A 23,828-nucleotide genomic window follows, 5' to 3' on the forward strand; every position below is an offset into this window, starting at 1 on the left:
GTTTTCCCCTAACGTGTAAATTGCTTGAACTTAGCACTTTTTTCATATTTGTATTTCCATTGTCAAGGCTGCTGGGTGCTCTTGCTGAGGGCACATCTCTCTAGGGTGTGTCATTCACAAAGGGCGATGGTTTTCAACTGGGTGGGGGGCCATTTTATCCTTTGGACATATTTGGCAATCCCTGGAGACCTTTTTGAAGGTCACAACTGGGGACTACTGTGCTATTGGCTTCTAGTGGGAAGAGGCCAGGGATGCTGTTAAATATCCAACAATGCACAGGACAACCTCACGCAACAAAGAGTTATTTGACCCAAAATGTCAGTAGTGCTGAGGTTGAGAAAGGACATAGACGATGATGCAGCCCTGCTCAGCACCCACCACCAGGCATTTGGCAGTACTAGCTCTTGCCTTGAGTTTTTCTGTAAGAGAGTGGGCATCTCTTTGTTCATTATCTTATTTTCAGTAAGTTGGTGTAGCAAGTAATCTTTGAACTTTGCTTTCTTTGTGAGATTTGGTAGAAAGAAGTGAATAAATAAAAATAAAGTGCATTTGTATGAACTGCCTCTGTAGAATTAATTTTCAATAGAATTTATCTACATGGTTAGAAATAGAGGGCAGGGCTCCACCCAATGGATGTGAGACTTCTTACATCAGAGCTGGAATCTTTTAAGTAAAGTTCTTATGCTAAAGTGCTTATTAGGGAAGTTTTGGAATTAAAAAGTAATTTTAAAACTTATTAGATTCATTTTTTTTAAAAAGTACTTTTTTAAAAAAAGCATAAAGATACTTTTTTTACCCTTTAAAAGTAAATTTTCACTTTATTATAAAATAGTTCATATATCTAAAGTTGTGTTTATATGTATGTATAAGTATAATGAAATACTAGGTACACATAACCAATTTCGGAAACTAATACAACCATTATCAGTGCTGTTTCCTCTGTAACACTCCACCCCGGAAGGGTAAACACAATTCTGAATTTTTGTTTATTGTTCTTGAATTTGTGTTAAAGTTTTGCTACACATGTATGTATACCTAAATAAGATATAAAATTAGAGCTTTTCATATGCCTGTGTGTATGAAATTAGACCATCATCTTACACCATACACAAAAATGAACTCAAAATGGATTGAAGATTTAAGTCTAATACCTTAAGCTATAAAACTTCCAGGGGGAGACGAACCATGAGAGACGATGGACTCTGAGAAACAAACTGAGGGTTCTAGAGGGGAGGGGGGTGGGAGGCTGGGTTAGCCTGGTGGTGGGTATTGAGGAGGGCACGTTCTGCATGGAGCACTGGGTGTTATGCACAAACAATGAATCATGGAACACTACATCTAAAACTAATGATGTAATGTATGGTGACTAACGTAACATAATAAAATAAAAAGAGTAACAATACTGATAGCAACATTAAAGACAGTGCACTACAGTGGCTAATGAGCTGGACAAGGTAAAAAAACCCAAACAACAACAACAACAAAAGAACTCCGAGGAGAAAATACAGAGGAAAAGCTTCATAACATTAGTCTTGGCAGTGATTTCTTGTATATGACACCAAGAGCACAGGCAGCAAAAGCAAAAATAAACAGGTTTTGCACAGCAAAGGAAACCATCAACAGAATGAAAAGACAACTTACAGAATGGGAGAAAGTATTTATGAACCATGTATCTTACCTAAAAGGAGTTAATATCCCCCAAATTAAGAAATGCCTACAAGTCAATGGCAAACATAAAAAAATAACCTGATTAAAACGGGCAAAGGACTTGAATAGCTGTTGCTCCAAAGAAGACAATACAGATGGCTAACAGGTGTATGAAAAGATGCTCACTGTTGCTAACTCTCAGGGAACTACAAGTCAAAACAATGATATATCACCTCACAGCTGTTAGGTGGACATTAAGAAAAAAACAAACAGCAAATAGCAAGTGTTGGTGAGGATGTGGAGAAATTGGAGCCCCTATGCCCTTTGGATGGGAGTGCAATATGGTGCAGCTGCTATGGAAAACAGTAGGCAGGTTCCGCAAATATGAAAACTAGAACTACCATATGATGCACCAATCATGCTTCTGGGTACATATCCAAAAGAGTTGAAATCGGATCTTAAAGAAATATTAGCACTCCTATATTCACTGCAATATTCAGTTCACAATAGCCAAGAGGTGGAAACAATCTAAGTGTCCATCAACAGACAAAGTAGAGAAAATGTGGCAAACATGCAATGGAGTAGTATTTAGCCATAAGAAAGTATATCCTGTCATATGATACAACACAGATTAACCTTAAGTAATTTATGCTAAGTGAAATGAGCCAGTTACAGAAGGACAAATTCTGCCTGATTCCATTTATGCAAGTTAGGTAAAGTTGTCAAACTCACAGAGAAAGAAAGCAGTAATGGTGGTCGCCAGGGGCCATGGGGAGGGAAAAATGGGAAGTTGCTCTTCAACTGGTATAAAATTTCAGTCAAGCAAGATGAAAAAGTTCTAGAGATTTGATGTACAACATTGTAGTTATAGTCAATAATACTGTACATGACACTTAAAAGTTATGAGAGTAGATCTGCTGTGTGGGTTTGTTTGTTTGTTTTTTACCACAATTAAAAAAAAATATGCCTTTAGGATGGATCGTCAAGGGGAAGGGTGGAAGGAATAAAATAAGCTCAATGACTGAGAAATGTAGGCATGTGGTGAGGACAGTGGCATCATTAGAAAGGAGTAGACATCTTTTGTGACTGTCTGCATCCCTGGATAAAGGATGAGCCTAAGATCAAAAGGACAGTGTTTTAAACATGGTGATAGAATGGAGGTTTTACACACAGAAGGGGATGAGACAAGGAATGTACAGAGTGAGATTGATTTTGTATGCTGTGAAGTACCATGTTTGTTATGTGGACCTGTACTTGGCTCTGGCAGCGGGACACTGAAGTGTTTCTCTCTTGGGGCAGTTCCAGAGAGGGATTAATCACTGTCAAGATGGCAGAACTGGAGATGGCTATCTGAGAGTCTTCAGGGTGGGGTGCAAGTTGAGGCTGCATGAAAGGAAGAAAAGTAGGGACAAAAGGGATATGAAGTTTGGGGAATGCCCACAAATGATGGTGGGATTAAGAAAAAAAAAATCATGAACTTTTCCTGTTGCTTTTTTATTTTTATTTTAAAATCCTCTACCAATTTATTTCTATTCCATATGCTTCCTCTGTCTAGCTTTACAATATGCCTTATTGTAGTCGATTAACATTCAAAACTAGGTTAGATTCTTTTTTTTTTTTTTAAAGATTTTATTTATTTATTAGAGAGCGAGCGAGAGAGAAACAGCATGAGAGAGGAGAGGGTCAGAGGGAGAAGCAGGCTCCCTGCTGAGCCGGGAGCCCGATGTGGGACTCGATCCCAGGACCCTGGGATCATGACCTGAGCCGAAGGCAGTCGCTTAACCAACTGAGCCACCCAGGCGCCCCGGTTAGATTCTTGTGACGGTAAATATGATATGGTTTGATTTGTAATTTTTATATGACTTGGAACAACTTTTTAGTTCTGATTGAGAGGGTATTTATCCAAAAACCTGGAAGTGACATCAGTGCTAGGTAGATGGTGACATCAGCAAAGTTTGTTTCCAGGGCTGCCGTTCGCCATTTCCCTTTTTGTTGGTTTCTTTGATCCTAAATTTCCTCCTCTTCAAAATAAAAAGTTGGTCTTAATAATGTGTAAAATCATTTAAAGACATCTTCTCTGCCTTTTGAGCTTTTCTGTCTTCTAATCTTCATGGAACCTTCTTCCAACCTCTTAGGGCCTAAACCTGAGGGATTTCACTTTTCTTTCCTTCCTCACATACAATTTAAATGTTACAGTTCTACATTCCCTTCTCTCAGAGGCCCGCTAGCTACTGATGCTAATGTGTCAAGTCTGTATTATTCACAGTAATTCACAATACGCTATTATTGGCGTAATGTATTCACTCCCAGATGGTGTCTTCATTGGGGGCTTCATTGCTTGCAGCTAAAGTGGTGCATTAATGGTGGACTATTCAGGTATCATGGCAGATGTAAGTCAAGCAGGTCTATGTGAGTATTGTTTATTTTCACAAGTATTTTTTTGGTCCATATTTAATCTCTGTCAATATAAGATTAGAAAATAAAAGATCTATATTTTTGCATTTTTCTTACTTGAGATGATTTTTTAAAAAAGATTTATTTATTTTTAGAGAGAACTCTCACATGCGCAGAAGTGGGGGGGAAGGGCAGAGGAAGAGGGACAGAGAGAATCCCCTGCAGACTCTGCACTGAGCCAGAGCCGGCTCACCTGGGGGTTCGATCTCTGGACCCCCAGATCATGACCTGAGCTGAAACCAAGAGTCGGTCGCTTAAACCACTGAGCCATCCAGGCACCCCACTTGAGATGATTTTCAAAAGAAATTTGTACTTTTAAAGCAGTTAACTTTTTTCCTACTCAACTTGTACTTGAGTTAATTAAATAGGTCTTTAAGTCAGTTTTTATGTAATCATGTTGCTGTGTAGGGCATATGCTACAGCTGCTAGATGTCTCAGTATTCCCATATGAAAAGTTACATAAATAGTAAACCTGCTATTTTAGGATTACCTATAAGAAAACTAAAATTTTATTGAAAACGTTTACCGGAACTCTTGTTTTGTAATAACATCATGAATGAAAACCCAGTAAGAAGGAGAAAAAGTATTTTATATTTATAGCTAGGACTGAATCTGGTTCAAAATGATAAGAGTTAGATTTTGAATTTCTCTAGAGCCAAACTTTTGTAGAGTTTCAAATGAATAAAGATATGTATATAATTAAAATTCAGTTTATTATGAAAAACTGAATTAAGATGACACTGAAAGAACAGCCTCAGGTGTGTGACTCTGCATTTTAAAGTGGTACATTTAATGTTTATGGAGGAGTAAGAGGTTTTTTTAAAAAGAAATTACTTTAAAAAGTGATTAGCACCTTCGCTGTACAGTTCCTAAAATTTTTTTTTTGTAACACTGCATAAAATTTGAAGTATTTTTTTGCTTCAAAATTTGACCTACTTAGAAAGTCCTGATAATTCCAGTGTAATATATTCCCTCAGTTTTGTAAGCGCCTTTGGGTAATGTATTGGAGAGGCAAGTAATCTCATCAAGAAGCGTAATGGACCCTATCACATTTCAAGATATATTTTTTTTCTACTACTTCTGCTGCAGATTTAGTTCTGTGTTTAATGACACCACACTCTCCTGGCAAGGGTACTTTTCCAGTACTTTAGCTCTCTTTGCATACAAATGGTGTTTTTGGTCTGGCTGCCATTGCAGATCTTTTCCTTCAAATTAGGGGATATAATTTGATTTTTTACAGTCAAGGGGGAAAAAAGTGTTCATCTTGAGAGATTTAGAGAAAGAAAGGTTGTCACTGAATAAAATGCATGGCCTGACACAATTTGAAAAATGGGTTGGTGCCAGCTCAAGAAGGCAGGAATAAACTCCTACTTGCTTGAAAAACATGCTTGGTCTGATGTAAAGAAAAGTCTACAGGATCAGTCATCCGGGGCTCTAGGCTGCACAGAGAAAGCCCTCCACATTCACCTTCACCTTAGCAAACACTTCTCCCCTGCTTGATTCCAGTGAGCTGCATATTTTAGTCATAGATGTTAAATTTTGAAGGATTCTCAAGAGACTCTCTTGACAAGTAAGATATTCTTTATTATCTAGACTTTTGCCAACAAAATACTTTAAGTCCCAAGAGATACTAAGTAACTTCCCAGGAACTCAGGTATCACCACCCTAAAAGTCAAGTCTTCCTCCTCTGAGAGCTGTGTCTCTCCAGATGGAATGTCAAGGGTAAAGATCTGATTTTAACTGGTGGAAGGCATACTTCTGTAAGTATCAGGTTTCCTTTGACTTACCAATACTTTAATGAGAAAACACAGCGAACCAAAGGATATTTTAAAAGAAGGTTGTGTAAGCCACTGTAAGAGAATATGTAATAACATATAAAATATTTTCTGTATGCTAAGTAGAAAAGAGATTATAAAGCAATGTGTTCATTATATGTGGGTTTTTTTTTAATCAAAATAAGAGTAAGGCATACCATAAGAACAGATTGTTTTTTCAGTTTGCAGATATCTTAAATAAATATCTTAATAAATATAAATTTTAAAGTTCTTGTACTATATTCAAAACAAACTGTTCCAAGTAGACAGGTAGGTTATATTAAAGCTGGCACAACCTAAAGGTTATATTAAAGCTAGGCACAGCTTGCTAGGAAAAAAAAATTCTTACATATTTTGGAAGACAAATATGATTTCAGGTATGTAATTGACAAAAGATTACTTTTAGGAGCAACAATCATTTTACTAATGTTTATAAAACTACCGTTGAAAACTCTGAAATTATGGATTCTAGTTAATAGAGAAGCACTCACACAGTTCTTCATGAACCATGCTGAGAAAAATACCGTCAAAAAAAGAAGTAGAGTTTAAGAAATTAATTTGTTTCTTTAAAACTGAAGCTAAGAAATTCAAACATATTTGTTGTTTAGGTGAAACCACTTTTTCCTGCACTGCAATTTTTAAAAAGAAAACGTTTATTGCATGTGCATTTTGATGACCATATAATACTCATTTTGTGTAAAGTTGCTTAAAAGAATATTCCTTCAAGTTAACTCACTCAAATGGAATTTGAAGATATAATGTTTATATTCTCAGATGGAGCAAGTTAATGGTAGTTGAAGTTAAATTTTATAATAGAACACGAAGTTGTCTTTATTTTAACCTTATACTGAATGTAGTTACAGCAAAAAACAATCTAGACACAGATTTTTTTTTGCATAAATTGATTTAATCCTCTCTTTTATTCCGGAGACTTACTTAGTTTTCATTTAGTATCCCACTGGGAATAGTAAACAGCTTAATACTTTCTTTCTGTATTACTCTCTAAGCATTTAATTGTAGAAAGAGACCAAAACTGTGACTTCTACTGTATTTGAATGTATAAATTTACATACGAATTTATATATAAAATGTACAACAATAAACATGTGTATAGAATGCATCACCATATATCTTTACTTGTAACTTAATGCTACAGAGGCAAAGAGATCAAAATAAATCTTGCCTTCAAATGAGGAGTACCAGCCCCTACTCCTATTTCCCAAGTAGGTACTTATGTTTAATTATGAGGGTGATCGAATGATACAATGGGAAAAGGTCTATCTTGATAATGTAGGTGTTCTCAGATGGTAAGGTCTTAACACACTTGTGTTTCCCTGTTCCTTCTCAACTACCACAAAGTACAGTATAAAAGAAAATGGATTTTGTATAAATCTTCCAACTTAGTATTTTTTGCTTATATATTTGACAAAGTAATTCATTTAAATATTTGGTGACTCTGCTGCTTTTGACATCATACGTATTTTCATATATTTATCTAAAATACTCAGATATTGAAAACAGAGGTCTTACCATCAGTTGGAAATTTCCTTAAGTGGAAATTTCTCTTCTAGCTTTGAAGAGCCCAAGCTGCAATTAAGTAGACAGTGTGCATGTGATTAATAATACTCCCCAGTCTGCTTGTTTGTTTACACTCTTGGGTCAATGCTGGTGATTTCATGCACTTAATTGCCACTTGTGACGTATGCCCATGTGCACAGTTCTCTAATCAAGGCTCCAGTGGGGACTCACTTGGCATATGTAGTTTTTATGGATCATTTCAGTCAGAAAATGAGAAAAAATTCAGATAATGATATTAAGTGTGTGATATGTTAGTTTTTGGTTAAGTCATTGCTAATATGTGTGGTGTGGTTGGAGTTGAGGAGTCAGGACATCATGGAAAGGGCATTGGTCTTGGAGCCAAGGGGACTTGGATTTTAACATGATACCATTAACTAGTGAGTGACATGTGTAAATTGACTACATTTCTGAGTCCTCATTTATGATTCTACTCTGTTAAGGTGGTAGTGAAGGTAAAATTAAATAATTTATGTAAAAGTTCAACCTAAACTTCTAGAAGGCATAGGCAGTGTCTGGTCTCTAGTAATGCACAGTGTTTGTGGCGTAATGAGTGCTCAGGAATTACTTGTTTGAATTAATTAAGGCACCTAGAATACTGGTAGGGTGTTCAAGTGTTTGTTCCATTCTCTTCTCTTTTTGGGGTTCTTTATCTGGCTGATTTACTAGCTATGACTATTTAAGACTTCAGTTAAGTAACTTTTATGGGGGATCCTAATTTCCCACATATATAATACTAAGTGTGATTTTTGTCAACTGGTCTTTAGTGCCTTTTCCTTAAAGCATATAATTTTACTGGATGCAATAGCATAAATTAGCCATTAAGAGATTGATGGTTTTTTACAGAAAGGGCAGAACACGAGCTCGTGTAATTATTAAGAGTGTAGTAAATGTATCCCTACTGTAACATAGTCAAGTAGCTGGCATAATAGGCTGTTACATTTTTAGAGATGGCAATGGGGCTGTTATGGAATGAGACTTAAATTCTTTATTGTGAAAAGCATAGGGTTGGGAGTGCATGGCAGAGATTGTTAGCTGTATACTAAAATCCATTCCCCCTTGTTCTGTGGAAATAAAATTGCACATGAGCACATGGCTGACCAGGTAGGCCCCGTAATTCTCAGTCCCCGTTTGAGGTGTGTGTGGCCATATGACTAAGTTCTTATGAACAGAATGTGAGTGATAGATCTGTGCTTTCAGACATTTGTTTGTTACTCTCTGTGTTCCTTCCCTCTCCTGCTGGCTGGAACTTCAGATGGTTTTGATCCTGTTTCAACCATACCATTTCTAGGAAATGTCAGGGCAAGAGGACTGAAGGCACTGTCAATCTGGAAGGCTACACAAGAGAGAAATAAACTTCTCTATTGTTTAAACCACTGTAGTTTTTGGTTTCTTTTTTATAGCAAGTTAACTTAAACCTTGACTGATACGGAGTCCCATAGATTTTGGTTGATCTGAGCCCTGCCCATCATGAGTAATGTGATCTGAGTCTCAAAGATTCAGTGCCCTCATGTGTTACATGGCACTATTGTGGGATTATGTAAGAGTGTAGAAGTTCAGCATTTAGGGGCACCTGGTGGGCTCAGTCAGGAGAGCATGTGACTTTTGATCTTGGGGTTGTGAGTTCAATACACTTAATGTGGGGTGTAGAGAATACTTAAATAAGTAGGACTTAAAAAGAAAAAAGTTCAGCATTTATAATATATCAGGCACTATGCTAAGTGTGTCCTGTCATTTAATGTTCATGACCAACCTATGAGCTAGGCATTATTATCAGGATTTTATGAATGGGAACTCTGAGGAATGATGACTGTAAATTACTTTTCCAAAGGTCTAGGGCTAGTAATGACACATGCAGGTATTAAGCTTAGGCTGTTTGACTCCAGAGCTCACAATCGTAAGCAGTACCAGCTGCAACTAGTACAGTGCCAGGAAAATATTAAGCATTAATAATGCGTATATATAACTAAATACTAATAGTGTTATTAATTCATTTGGCAAACACTAGTTGAGCACCTCGTATAGGTAAGATATAATGGATTATGCTGTGGGGACCTCAAGGCTGTCCTTTTCTTCAGATCTAACAGGTTAATAGTCTAGAAGACACATACATAGACAAGTTATTACAATGTAAGTGCTGCATGAAGGTTGAAGAGAAGTAGCTTTTCTGTGACAAAAAAGGAAATATGGATCATTGAATCTTAGATTATTTACCATAAATCCATGGACTATTACACTTTCTACCCTGTTTGTATTAAATTAATACTTAGTAACTCAAGTACATATGTCAATATCAATGGCCAGGGAGTGGTAATCTAGTTTTACCTATCTAAGCTTGTGACTTCCCCAGGAGGAATTCTCAGAATGGAAGGATGAGGTCCTGAATGGAAGACATTTCAGAATCAAGCATGCTGTCCTGGATATTCATGTATGCTCCCTACTCCCTTCTCCATATTCCGCCATTAGGGGATCTGTCTTCATCAAGCAGGGAATCTGCCATGGTCCTCAATTTTATTGGAATAGGATAGAATATTTAAGAGCCTGAATTTTTTTTTTTGAAGATTTTATTTATTTTTTGACAGAGAGACAGCGAGAGAGGGAACACAAGCAGGTGGAGTGGGAGAGGGAGAAGCAGGCTTCCTGCTGTGCAGGGAGCCCGATGTGGGGCTCGATCTCAGGATCCCGGCATCATGACCTGAGCCGAAGGCAGACGCTTAATGACTGAGACACCCAGATGCCCCAAGAGCCTGAATTTCTAAGTGATGTTTCTTGCTGATATATCTGCTTATTCTTTAGGGCAGGAGGGCCTTTCCTGACCAGCCCCATTTGAGTAGCCCCTTTCCCTCCTGGCCATTCTCTTCTGCTGGACTCTGTGTTTTTCTTTCATGGCCTCACTTTTTATAATTCTCATTTTTTCAATCTTCTTTCATTTGTACGCTCAACTTTAAGTTTAAGTGCCACACAGCACAAACCTTATTTTCCCTCCAGTATGTGCAGGTCTGCTCTGCTAATGCCTCACAATGACAGGTGCTCAATGAACAATTGTTGAATAAGAAAATGGATGAATGATACTAGGTTTGAATAAAAGAGAAATGAATTTTCTTGGTTTCCTTTACATTCTATACCAACCTTGAAAAATTCGGAAACTGGAAACATGGTTTGGAGCAGTGGATTTCTGCTTAGAAACCAGAAAGCTAAGATTCAGATTTGCTGGTCCTTTTACCTTCTCTCATTCTGCCAAACCATATGTGTCCAAAGAACCATATCTAAATCCTAAGCTAAATAAAGTATGACTCCCGTTTTATCAGTAGGTTTTCTGGTCTGTAAGTCAACAGAGAAGTAGCAATCAGTTGCCATTTGAATGACACAAAACTCTGTTCTGTGCTTGTGGAAGACACAAAGAAGCAAAGTTTCTGATCTCTAAGGTGAGTGCCTAGTAGATGAGAAGATAAGATACATACATAATACACCACATGATATAGGACAAATAAAAAGTAAAGGCTGTAATTGTTTAAAGTTTCAGGAAAGGAAGCTGGCACAATGATCTGGGTTGATCAGGAAAACTTGGAGTAGGGGTGAAAGGGTTCTTTCTGGGTCTTGAGAGACTATTAGAACAAGGGAGGTAACTTGAACCAAGGTGAGTAGGCTGAAACACCATGGAGTGTTTTAGCTTGAGTTCCTCAATTTAAGTAAAATTTTCAGCACTTTGCTTTAGTTTACATTTATATTCCCAACTAGTTTAAACGTTTTGACAGTGTTGTAAACCAATTTTGATTGTTAAAGACTTCTTCTTAATTCCTCTAGTGAACTTGGTTCTGGCAATCTAGATTACTTAGAATATGAAATTTGTAAAACCAAGCCTACATAGAATATTTTAAACATCAAAGAGGAAAAAACTTGACTATTTTAACCTTGTTTCATTCATAGTCATGTAGGTTTGTTTGACCAGGTACAAGAAAGGAAAATTTTTCTTATGAGAATAAAGTTTAGCACTGGTCTGTAGTTAGTTGACCTTTGGAGAGTTCACAGCAAACAGTAATGTTTGCTACAAATATACCATACTTCCTCCTAAAGTGATATGTGACATGCTTTTAAGACATAAGAGTGGATTTAAATTCCTTAAAGGCGAAAAAGTTTTGGTAGCATCTGTAGATAATTGGAGATTATCTACTTTATGGGGGAAATATCTTAGGTGGGTCCGACTTGGAAAGAATGTTCTGTTAGTGCTTTTCATGTGCTAGATTTATAACAAAATGAAGAAGGGAATATATAAGTCCAGAATGTAAGTTATATATATTATTGATATGAAAAATCTCTAGCCATTTTCCCACTTATTCATACTGTTTCCCAATTTAAACTCAAATTGTGGGGATTAATCTGAGTTTTTATGGATGAATATGAAGACAGGAAAATTGAGTCCATCAGATGCCTTCTTAGTGCCACACCTTAAGTCCACTTATTATAAGGCAGGTTTTACCTGTGTGGGCAGATGTAGTAACTGAGGCCCGGAAACATCAGAAATCTTGTACCAGGTCACATGGATAAGAAGGAGAGAATTAGCATTAACTCCAGATCCCAAGGTCCTTGTGCTTGTTGAGGTCTCTACATCAATCGTATCATTCATATTTTATTGTAAAATTGTAGGTTTACTGAGACTGAGCAGAATTATTTATAAAGCGGGGGGTGGTTTTATGCTGTTGGGAAGAATTGAAGTATGTCATTTCCAGGACAATGAAATGTTCAGCCCTTTATGCAGTATTCATTTTTCTCTACCCAGTGTACATTTATCCTTGGTTTAAACACCCATTTCCCTCAAGGTCTCTCTAACAAGACTGCAGATTTCCCAAAAAATACATCGTGTCAGTGACAGTTTATTCACCTTACTTACATAGTTCGAGGAACTGCTTGTTTAAATTTAGATACTGTTTCTGATGAAATGTTTTGACAAAGTAATACCAGCTTGATACTATTTAAAATATTTTGACAGATGGAAAAATTGTTTCAGTCTGAGTTGAGCAATACTTTATTGCAGTATTTTGCCAGTCAGAAAAAAAATGGGAAAGGTAGCCTCACTGTTCCTGAAAATAACATCCTTCCATTCTCCTTGAGAACAGAAAGGCCTCCATTCAGTCATAGATTACAATATGTGTGCCACGTATGTTAAGAACTGATGCAATTTAAACGAGAGGGAACATTTAGGGATTACTTCCAAACAGGGAACATTTATTGTTCTGTAAGCAAACAGAACCTAAAGAACTTTTAGGAAAATATGTTTTTATAGTACTTTATCAGAACCTTCTCATGCCCTGGTGAGTGTGTTCTCAATTAATGATGCTAAATCACTGGGATTTAAAAACGGTTTTGTAGGGAAAAAAAATCCTCAAATCCAAATAGGCTTTCATGTCTTGAATTTTTGGGTATACTATTGTAATAGAAGTATTTTTTAAAACTTCCAAATTAGTTGCAAAGGAGTAAAATATAGGTGATCCTTGTTTTAGTTATATTAAGCAAACGTGTTGAGGAGATGGTAGGGCAGCGGTTCTCAAAGTGCGGTCACTGGACCAGGATCATCAGCATTACCTAGAAAACTTCTAAGAAATGCACATTCTCAGGCTTCACCCCTGGCCTTCTGAATCAGACACTGGTGGACTTCAGCCATCTGGGTCCGTCGGGGTTGGCTGATCATCAAGCCTTTCTGATCGTTCTGATGCATGCTCTAGTGTTATAGCCACCAAGGTAGAATAGAGGCTTTCAAACAGTCTCACAGAGCTCCTTTAATTCTGCCATCTGGAAGGAGAAGGAATTAGTAGGGAATGATCAGGAAAAGTTTCCCAGGCTCCCCTCAACTAGTGGGGATATGTGATAGTTTCACATATCATAAGTTTTTATATTGGGTTCTGCCACTAAATACAGTTTTAAAAACCCCTGGGATATATCTTGCTTTGGAGGAGAATGTTTGGTGGCCCAGAAAGTCTTCTCAGGGTGACAGGATCTCTTATTGTGTCCCTATCATTCTAGCCATGTGGTCTTGAAATTGCGCTTGGTCAGTAAAAAAAGAATTGGTCTGTGTCTCAGCAATAGCTTCATGCTCACCAGACTCCCAAGGAACATATGTATAAATCAGAATGCCACTTTTATTTTTCAAATTGCAATGAGAAGCATAAAAATAAAACTTATATGATGCTCATGTTAACCCCTCCCATCTGTTCTCACTGCACACAAGTTAACATTTAAGAGTTGGAGGGATCTCTGTCCAGTGATTAGATTCAGTCCCCTACCTTCTGCACATTGCTGCAGGTGAGATGCAGAAGTAATAGTGGATTTTTCCTTTGCAAACATAGAATCATAAGAACGAGAAGTTGATATTTTCTCCAGGTCATTATGAACCTATAAGAATCCCCTTCACACACACACACTCAATTTATTTTCACCAGATTGTTGAAGTCACCTAAATTCAATGTTTTTCTCAACCAAACTATGGTACGTAAACTTATATGTTATTTCATCCCATTTTCTTTTTTTATAATTTCCAAGAGATCATTCACAATTATTTCTATATATATTTTAATATCATTAATTAAATTTTAATAAGATTTGTATTTTTATATAATTTTTTGTTGCCATCAGTTATATATTGATTTTACTTGTTTACCTCTGAGCTCTGCAGATAATGATGACAACAAAAATAGGTCACTCTTGTTGTAATAAAGATTACAGGAGGTCATCCTTAGAGTGCTTACTAAGTGCTAGGCAGTATACTAAGTGCTGGTACTTATTAATACATTTTTTCCCTCATAGTTAACTATAATAGACTTTTAAACATGACTCCCAGTGAAAACTTAAGACACAGGACACATATACCCCCAGTCTATATGTTATATAAGAGTGGAAAAATATTCATGATCAACTTGTACTATATTTTTAAAACTCCTATTTTTTCTTATTCTGTTCCTTTTTTTTTTTTTTGGTATCATTTAATTAAAAAAATGCCATTTGTGACTCAGCAAATTGAGTCACACTAATGAATTGCAACCTGAAGAATGCAAAGTTGTGCTATCAGATTAGGTAGTATTATTACCCATAATTTGCAGAGAAGGAAATAGGCACACAGAGGTTATGTAAGTTGCCTGTTTACATAGTAAGTGGCAAACTCAGGGTTCAAACTTGAACAAGTCCTCACTTGTAACACTGTGTTCTGTCTTGTCTACTCAGTCCCTTCCGATTGAAGTACTGTCAAGGAGGAATGTCCCAAATGGGGAATTTTTCTCTCAAATATGGGTACCAGCGTAGTGTTGGCCTCAGAATTTCCTTATGGAAGGGTTTAGAAGCAAAGAGCTAGGGACTGGCTTTGGAGCTAGCTGCCTTTTTAATGCAGGCACCTTTTCTACTTAGAATGCATGCTTATTCTGGGAAGCTTTTGTAAAGAGATTGATGAAGATTGATACAGAAGGGAAATGGCTTTTGCCACTCAACTACCTTCCTTGTGCTACCACGGGAAATTTATTTGAAACAATCCAAGGAACAGTAGGTGGAAAAGATGTTTACCCAAAGTTAAAACAGTCTCTGTTCTGTGGAGCTTCCTGGTGAGTGAGGAAAAGATGAAATGGAAACCACTGGAATACTGTAGGCCTTTTTGTCCTGACTCCTTGTGGGGCATACAGATGGGGCATGCTCCACAGATGTGAAGGACTGCTCACTTGCCTGAATATTTTTGAATACACATCATCCTCTCATCAGTGCCACTAAGTATCATTTTATGTATGAGATATACAGGTACAAAATTCAAAGATAGAAAAGCCACAGTGAGAAAAGATTTTCTCTCCCCATTTTCCTTGATTGCTCCTCTCCTTACCTCTTACTCTGCTCCCTGTTTCTTGTATAGTCCTCGAGAATGCCATGTTGTGTGTGTGTGCATGCATGTGTGTATTAAATATTAGCATGTCATAACACATTTTCTGTGCCTTGTTTTTTATTCCCCTTACTGTACTTCTCAGAGTTCCATATATAGAAGTCTCCCTGCTTCTTTTTCATAGCTACATAGTATTTCATTGTATGGACTTTCTAAAATTTACTTAACAGGTCTTCTATTAACAGATCTTCTATTAACAGATGTTAGTAATTTCTAATCTTTTGCAAGCCTGATTCTTTCACATGTAAATTGCCCATAGGGCTCTGTGTCCTCTGTGGGGTCCCTTATTCTTAGTAGAAGCTTCATAGCCCTCTGAGTCTTCAGCAAGGACTGATAAAGATCAGACTGTTGAATTAGGTCAGTTTGTGTCAGGAAGTTGCTTGATCTCAATTTTCTTGGATGTCTATTTTAAGCTTCTGAATGGTAATCATGGTAAGAAATCTTTGTTTTGCCCTACACAGTCTTCTCTGGGAAGATTAAAGTGGACCCCTTAAAAGAGTTCAAGAAACACAATTTACTGACAGTTCAGGGGGTTGATTAGGGATGGTGAATGTTTATTTCTAGAAAGAAAAAAATGTTTGTACTCTGAAAGTTCTATCTGCTTTATTCTCCACAGCCATTAAAACTTTTTCAGATTTATTTTCCTGTAATTCATGGAGATTTGGAAAATTATATGGAAGGTATGTATTTTCTTAAATGCATAGTTGCTTATTTCCCTTTCCTGTTTTTTGAAGATGATTCTGAGAACTGTTAGTTCAGTTTTACAAAGAAAACATTTCTTCATCATCTTCGTTTTCTGTCATCTCTGCATTCTAATAATGTCTTAGCCAATTTCAGGGACAAATGTTTAGTACTAGTGAGTGATAATTATATGAGAAATAGATCTGCAAGGCAATCAAGTGGAAAGTTGGTAGTAATGTATGGATAAGTGATTTGGTTCTATCCTGTGTTTTTTTCTGACTCCATTATGTTCACAGTAACTCAGAGATAATAAAATTGGTGCTCTATAGCAAATAATATGAAGAAAACAATGCTGCAGATTTCTTTGAGAAGTGATCTTAGAATTTAATATTTTTCTGTCAGGAGATTTATGACCTGACATTGAGAATTATTAAGGCACAGATCCAAATAAGTAGTTCATTTCCTCTTGCTCAACATTTAGTAAAGATGTGGAATACTCTAACTGGATATTGGCTAGCCAAACTTAGGATTCAAGATTTGATATCCTTGTCACCATGTGTGAACTTTGGAATATTTGGATTTTAATATATGTAAATGCTTTTATAATGTGTGATGAGTTAGGTGACAAATTATTATACATGTTGTCAATTTAATTTAAAATGCTGCTCTTAAATATTTTATTAATCTCTGGAATAATAACCTACCCTTAATGAGCTTTAGAAGGTTTCTGCTTTCTTTGTTGCTAAGTTGTGTGGCCTCCCCTATATGTAATATACTGCCTCAATTTATCCTTTTGTGCTAGGAATTTTATGTTAAATTTAAAAATAATCAAAAATCCAAGTCAGTCTTCAATCATATTCACTTCAGAAATTTTGAGACATGTGATACATTTTTGGAGGAGTTTCAGGGATCTATATTGGTTCATTTGAATCTATAATTTGGTTACACATAAAATTAAAGTTAATTTAAGTGGACAGAATCAATACCCTTCTGAATTTAATTAGATGGCCAGCATCCAAGCAAGAGATTATTCTTTTTAGTATCCTCCTATCCTCTTTTCTTACAGGGTGAAATAATTCCTTTGGCAAAGTATGTTGGACAGTTCCCTGGTGACAGGTTCTATAGAAACTCATAGCTGTACTGTTTCCAATGTGAGATAGAGGGGAGGAAAATGTGGGCCAGGAAGCCATTGTATTCTAGAGATAGTTATATGCCTGCCCTATCTTCACATCACAGTCCAGCCAAGGAAACAATGTCCCATTTGCAGTGGATCTGCAGTGACGGTTTCTAAACCCAACTTGTAAAACATCATGGTATTTCTTTCAGGCTGAAGCATTCCAGGACAGAAAGACAGGAATAGTGGGGAAATAAGTTATAAATTAGACTGGATTTGCAGTTTGAGGATCCTACTATTTATAGTTATGTTTGATATGGGATGCCTGGAAATGTGGCAGTAAATTGAAGCTGAGGTTTTATTTCAGGTAATAACTTTCTTTTTTATCTCTGTTGGAGCATCAGTAAAACAACCTAAAGGAGTTTTAGAAGGGCTGTATAGTATAACCTTCATCAGTCTTTAAGTTCAATGTCATAAACACATTTTTATGTTATTGAAGAGTAGGTTTTTTACAATGTTTTAAGGTGATTTGACTCTAGCTCCATGAAAAAATTGGGTTGAATTGTTATGCTTGATACTATAGAAATTATTCAATGTGTCAATGTATTTTTAGCAATAAATTTAAAGTAAGTTTAGGAATATTCAAGTTACATAAACATATTTCTAATTTTTTGGCTGTCTCGTTAAAAATAAATGAATTCTAAAATTTGTATTCTGTAATTCGTATTTTTATTTTTCATGTTGTATTATCACAGATAAATATGTGTTTCGCTGGTTTTACAGGGAAGGCAGAGTGGGGGATGTGAGGAAATTTAAGAAGTCTTTGTCCTCAGTGGTTCTCAGCAATCTGGTTGGAAAAACCTGGCAAAAGTACATGAAATAATTAAGTAACAGTAACCACATAAAGGTTGTAACCTTATTGTGGGTGTCATGCAGAGTATGAAAGCAAGGCATTTGTCTAAACCCCAAGGTTAAAGGGAATGCATTCCTTTTGATAAGACCACTAACAAAGAGGAGACCAGTTTTTTTTGTTGTTGTTGTTCTGTTTCATCTACTTTTTAAAAAATGAACATTTATTGAGCACTTACTAGTTGCCAGGCATTGTTCTGTATGTTCTACATATGTGAATTCCTTTAATCCTTGGCATTTTAGAAGATGGTTACTATTGTTCTTATCCTCTTGGACTAAAGTAACTGGGACAAAGTGTGATTGTCTTTGTCTCAGAGCTCGTAACTGAGGGACCTAGGTTAGGAAAACAGGCAGCAGGACTTCGCAATCGACACTCTTAACTGCGTGCTTTATACTCTCATATTTTCCTTCCTATTAGTAAACACCTCTCTGCTTTAAACCTAAATAGATGTGCATTTTGCCCTAGTAAAATACAGGCCTTAAGCTAGGATCAGAGACTTGACATTTATTTCTGTAGAAAATGAGGATATGTCCTATTGATGCAAATGTTCATAGCACTACATAACTTAATGGTTATATTTATCCCCTTTGGTGAGGTGGGGGAAATTTCTAGGATGATAACACCCTAACTTTAGGAAGTTGAGAGCTCTTATTTATGTAGATGTGCGTTTCCTCTGCCTGGGAAGATCCTTATGATGACATGTCATAGATCACAAGAGATTTAATCACAGCTTCGGGTGTCCACACACCAAAGATGGACCTTTAGAGACTGGGTGGAGGTATCTTTGTCCTTGCTCAGTGCTCCTTTTCGTTTATACTGGCAGATATCAAATTTTATGGTGCATCAGAATCAGCTGGAAGACTTGTAAAATAAAGCAGATTGCTGGTCCCAGCTCCCGAGTTTTTGGCTTAGTGGGTTTGGGGAGAGTCCTAAGAATTGGCTTTTCTAAGTACCCATTGAAGGTGATATTGCTAGTCTGGAAACCACACTTTGAGAACCACTGATTCATAATAAAAATGTAACTGAAGGAGTTTAAGTTTCCCCTCCCCTTCCTTTCCTTTGTTTTTAGGCCAGTGCTCACTCCTTAAATGCCCATACTTTTATTTATAAAGATTAGAAAATCTGGTGAATAGCTTTCTTGGACCCTGGAAAAACTCCAGTAAGTCTATTTATAATATAATAATCACTGATAAGATACAGCACTTTCAGTAATAATTGACTGCAATTTTGGGTGCTTACCACATTGCCAAGCAATTCACTCGGCCCACTGCCTATATTATCTTATATAATAAAATAACAGGGGTAGGGATTGGTGCTATTGTTATCTTCATTTTGCATTAGGAAACCACAAGCCTTGCTCAAGATTACGTATACAGCACACGGTAGGGCTAAAATTCAAACCTAGATAACTGGTTAATTCCAATAGCTATGCTTTTGACCACTGTGTTTTTAAAAATCTGTAGTGATGAGCCAACTTTTAGTTAGACTTAAAAGTTCCAGCACAAAGTGTCCTTCATTTTCGTTTCTCCTTTTATATAAGTTCTTAAGCATCCTAAAATAAGCAGGGGAGAAAAATTTCATGACCACAGATTTTTAAAAGGAAATGCATAAATGTAAATTGCTGCTTGGAATATGACTTTTTTATTTGTAGTGGCCCTCTTCAAATGTCAAGGATTAAAGTATTAATGTTAGGAGAATAAATTCTTGTGGATTGCTTGCCCCTATACCTATTTTACAAGGATTTCAAGAAGTAATTGTTAAACGGTTTTGGATCATCGACTTCTTTGAAAAATCAGTTGAAGATAATGAACCTTATGAGAAAGGTGCACCAAACTTTGCCTACTATGCAGCACCTGTCTGTGGGCTCTGAATGAAGACATTCTGCTTTAAGACAACAAATAATACATTATATGTTTAAAAAAAAAAAAAGAAGATAGCAGGAAGGGAAGAATGAAGGGGGGAAATCGGAGGGGGAGACGAACCATGGGAGATGATGGACTCTGAGAAACAAACTGAGGGTTCTAGAGGTGAGGGGGTGGGAGGATGGGTTAGCCTGGTGATGGGTATTAAAGAGGGCATGTTCTGCATGGAGCACTGGGTGTTATACGCAAACAATGAATATGGAACACTACATCAAAAACTAATGATGTAATGGATGGTGATTAACATAAAAAATTAAAAATAAATAAATTAATTAATTAAAAAAAAAGAACACAGCAGAGAGAAACAAACAGGGCTTTTGTTGCATCTGTCCCTTCCTGTTTATGTAACGGTTGGAAAAGTTATTACCAAGTCTTGTTTCTTCACCATTAAGTGGTAATGATGAAAAGAAAAATATCTAGCTACTAGGGTCGTTAGGAGGATTAAATTAAAAAACAAATACAAAGTGCCTAGCTTGATAACTGCTGCACCAGTGTTTCTCAAACTGTAAAGTGCCTCTGAGTCACCTAGGGATCTTGTTAAAATGCAGACACTGATTCAGTCAGTCTCGGGTGAGGCTGAGATTTTGCATTTTTCTTTCTTTCTTTCTTTCTTTTTTTTTTTTTTTTGAGATTTTGCATTTCTAACAAGCTCTTGGGTGATGCTGCTTCTGCTGCTGCTTCCTCAGGGGCCACACTGAATAGCAGGTGCTACCCAATGTGTGTAGAAGATATGTTTTCTATTAGTAAGGACTCTTATGGGTCATATTAACAAAATATTTTCATTGAAAGCTTTGCACACATTTGGGGGTTATCTGCCAAAATATGCACGTAAATACACACGTCTTGAGAAGTATGGCATTTACAGTCTTCTCATTGGGAAGTAATACATTACATACTGGGTTGTGCTGCACTGTACCCCCGAAAATCAATATTGAGCCCTCTTTGGAATAAAATTCTATTAAAAATAGTACCCATTTAAAAATATTCTTGGGGCATCTGGGTGGCTCAGTCGTTAAGTGTCTTCGGCTCAGGTCATGATCCCGGGGTCCTGGGATCGAGTCCCACATCAGGCTCCCTGCTCTGCGGGAAGCCTGCTTCTCCCTCTCCCACTCCCCCTGCTTGTGTTCCCTCTCTCGCTGTGTCTCTGTCAAATGAATAAATAAAATCTTTAAAAAAAAATAAAAATATTCTTGTGTGTGTAATAGCGAATGAAAGATGTGATCTGGTAACTGTGTCATATGTTTACTTCTGACAGTCACAGTTTCTTAACTAAAGCAATAATAGTTTGTGGATTTCTGATTATTCTAAGAAGTAACTTTGTTACCTTCTCTTGAGCATTGCTCTTTATATACTTTGAATAAGGGATTGCTGATAAAGTATGCTGCACTTGTGTCTCTAAACTTGAATCTTAAAGTAGGTTTTTGGAGACACGAGAAGAAAAATTGTATATGAATATCCAGGCACTTGTAATGTTGACAAAAATGGTAGAGTCATACTTACATGAGTCTTTCCCAAACATGGATTGAGTGATTGATTCCAGTTTGTCCCCGATGACACACTATCCTGGTGCTGAATCTGTTTTCTCCGATAACTATTGAATCAACTGCTGCCTAAAAGTAATGGTGAGACATGTGAAAAGCTTGTGAAAACCTGTGGGATTGTTGTTAAGGCTGATAGAACTTCCTACTTTGGGGAGAACTGATGGTGTAAGACCCCAACCTGTGTTTCATTTCTTTTCATTAAACTAATTTAGTGTTGGTGAGAGTTCTTCCTATATTTTATTATCCCATCTTGCACAAATGGCCCATTATAGAAATCCTTTAAAATGGCTGGTTCTACTGAAAAGTTTTCCTGTGAAAGTGGAAATGGGGAAAGAAGCCTGCCCTAGCTAAGCTCCAGAAAATGGCATGGTCATCAGGAGGAGCTCTGACTAATCGTAGTTTCTGAAGACACATGCTTGCTGTTGCGACGGCATAAAAGTAGAGCGGAAGAGGAACCTATCAGAGCCAGCTTCATCCCAATGTCCTGGCCTCTGAGGAAGGTCTCAGAATGGACTGGTTTTCTGCATACACCTGCTTGAGATGCCAGAATCTGTTGGATTAGAGCCTTTCATGAAATAAGGGTGAACTACAAAAGGACTATAGCTCAGGTCTAGAGGTTAATGGAAGGATTACAATTTGTGTGTTGCCATCCAAGAGAAAATGCTAAATAAATGTCTGTTTTTTTACAGATGAAATGTTCTTTCTCAAGCCCACATACTTGATCAGCATCATATTTGCCATTTTCAGTAACAAATGGAATGCAGATGGCATTTATTGCAATGGGTTTTCTCTGCAGACAGCATAACAGATGAGTAATTTTGGTGATTTCCAGAGTCACCTGTGGAGATGATGAAAATATTTAGACTTTTGAATTCCTATCACATTTATCAAAAAAGAAATATATAGGGGATGAGGTGAGGTGGTAAGGCCTGAGCGTCTGAAGTTTAAATTGCTCTAGAATTGAGTTGAATCCATTTATCTTGGATTAGCAGGTTATTTGTATGTAGCATTCACTACTGATAATGAGAGATTCTTTTTTTTTTTTAATTTTTTAAAGATTTTATTTATTTGACAGAGAGAGACACAGCGGGAGAGGGAACACAAGCAGGGGGAGTGGGAAAGGGAGAAGCAGGCTTCCTGCTGAGCAGGGAGCCCGATGCAGGGCTCTATCCCAGGACCTTGGGGTCATGACCTGAGCCGAAGGCAGACGCTTAACGACTGAGCCACCCAGGCACCCTGAGAGATTCTTCTTGAGAGAGGAAGACAATGAAATATTGTAGACAAGGGGCCTTGGTTTCAAAGAGACTTGGGCTCATAGTTTGGTTCTATCACTTGCTACTTGTATGAAATCTCTCTTTTCCTCCGTTTCCTTATTTGGTATGTGGGGATAATACCTCCTGTATCTTAGGGTGGTTAAGAAGATTGCATGTTAAATAGATGCCTAGTGCTGTGCTCAATACATAATAGATTTTTGCTACTCAAAGTCTGGACCTCAGCATTCAGCAGCATCGGCATCACACAGGATGATGCTAGAAGTGTAGACTCTCAGGCTCTTCCCAGACCTCCTCAACCAGAATCCACATTGGTGGCAGGGAGGAGATTCCTCTGTCCATAAAAGTATGACAAGCGCTGGTATAGATCAACATTAAATGTTAGTCTAGTAGTGTTTGTCATGATTGTTGTTTGCTTTACAGTTAGCTAATAACCTTAAACACACTTGGTAGTTGAAACAAAAACATTGTATGGTATTTAGTTTTTGGTACTTTTATTATTTGCTGCTAACGAGAGTGGTTTCTGTGGCTGGTGCCGATTAGTTTGGGGTTCAGTAGAACTTTCAAAATTGCCTCTCAGATCTTAAAATAGACTTTACTTATCTCTTTCTTTTTTATGTTTATGCACTGAAACATAAACTCTAAAGCCAAAGAAACAGTTTAAAAGTAGACACAGTGTATTTACAAATAAAAGCTCATCTAGCCACCAATAAAATGGAAACTTGTGAATTCTTTAAGCAAATTGCAAGCCAGGTTTTAAAAAAATCAGATCAAATAAAATATTTGGAAACGATACTATTTGTTGATGCCCATAAATTTAAAAATAAGTCTAACAAATCTGCTTTTCTCACAAAGCCTAAATTTTATGAGTTCCCATAATTACTGCAATGAGAAATCACCATTGTAAACACTGTGCTAAATTTAATTTCTTTATTTGACTTTTACAACTCCCCAATATATTGCTTATAATTTAGCTCCAGCAAAAATACA

At 36.8% G+C, this 23,828-nt stretch overlaps 1 protein-coding gene across 11 annotated transcripts in view; it reads left to right on the forward strand.

Moving 5' to 3' along the window:
* The window catches only part of HDAC9 (histone deacetylase 9), an 899,218-nt gene that overhangs the window by 196,482 nt on the left and 678,908 nt on the right, over positions 1-23,828 (forward strand). Inside the window, exon 1 of one of the 11 annotated variants that reach the window (XM_035020694.1) lies at positions 14,249-16,079. The exons of the other annotated variants lie outside the window; for them this stretch is intronic. Coding sequence (XP_034876585.1) covers positions 16,073-16,079 — 7 coding nt within the window. The 5' untranslated portion in view covers positions 14,249-16,072. Of the gene's footprint in view, positions 1-14,248; positions 16,080-23,828 lie in introns of those variants that run through there. 11 annotated transcript variants of the gene reach the window in all.

This window comes from Mirounga leonina, unplaced genomic scaffold (genome assembly GCF_011800145.1).
Source record: "Mirounga leonina isolate KUSES-001 unplaced genomic scaffold, KU_Mleo_1.0 Mir_174, whole genome shotgun sequence".
Taxonomy (NCBI): Eukaryota; Metazoa; Chordata; class Mammalia; order Carnivora; family Phocidae; genus Mirounga; species Mirounga leonina.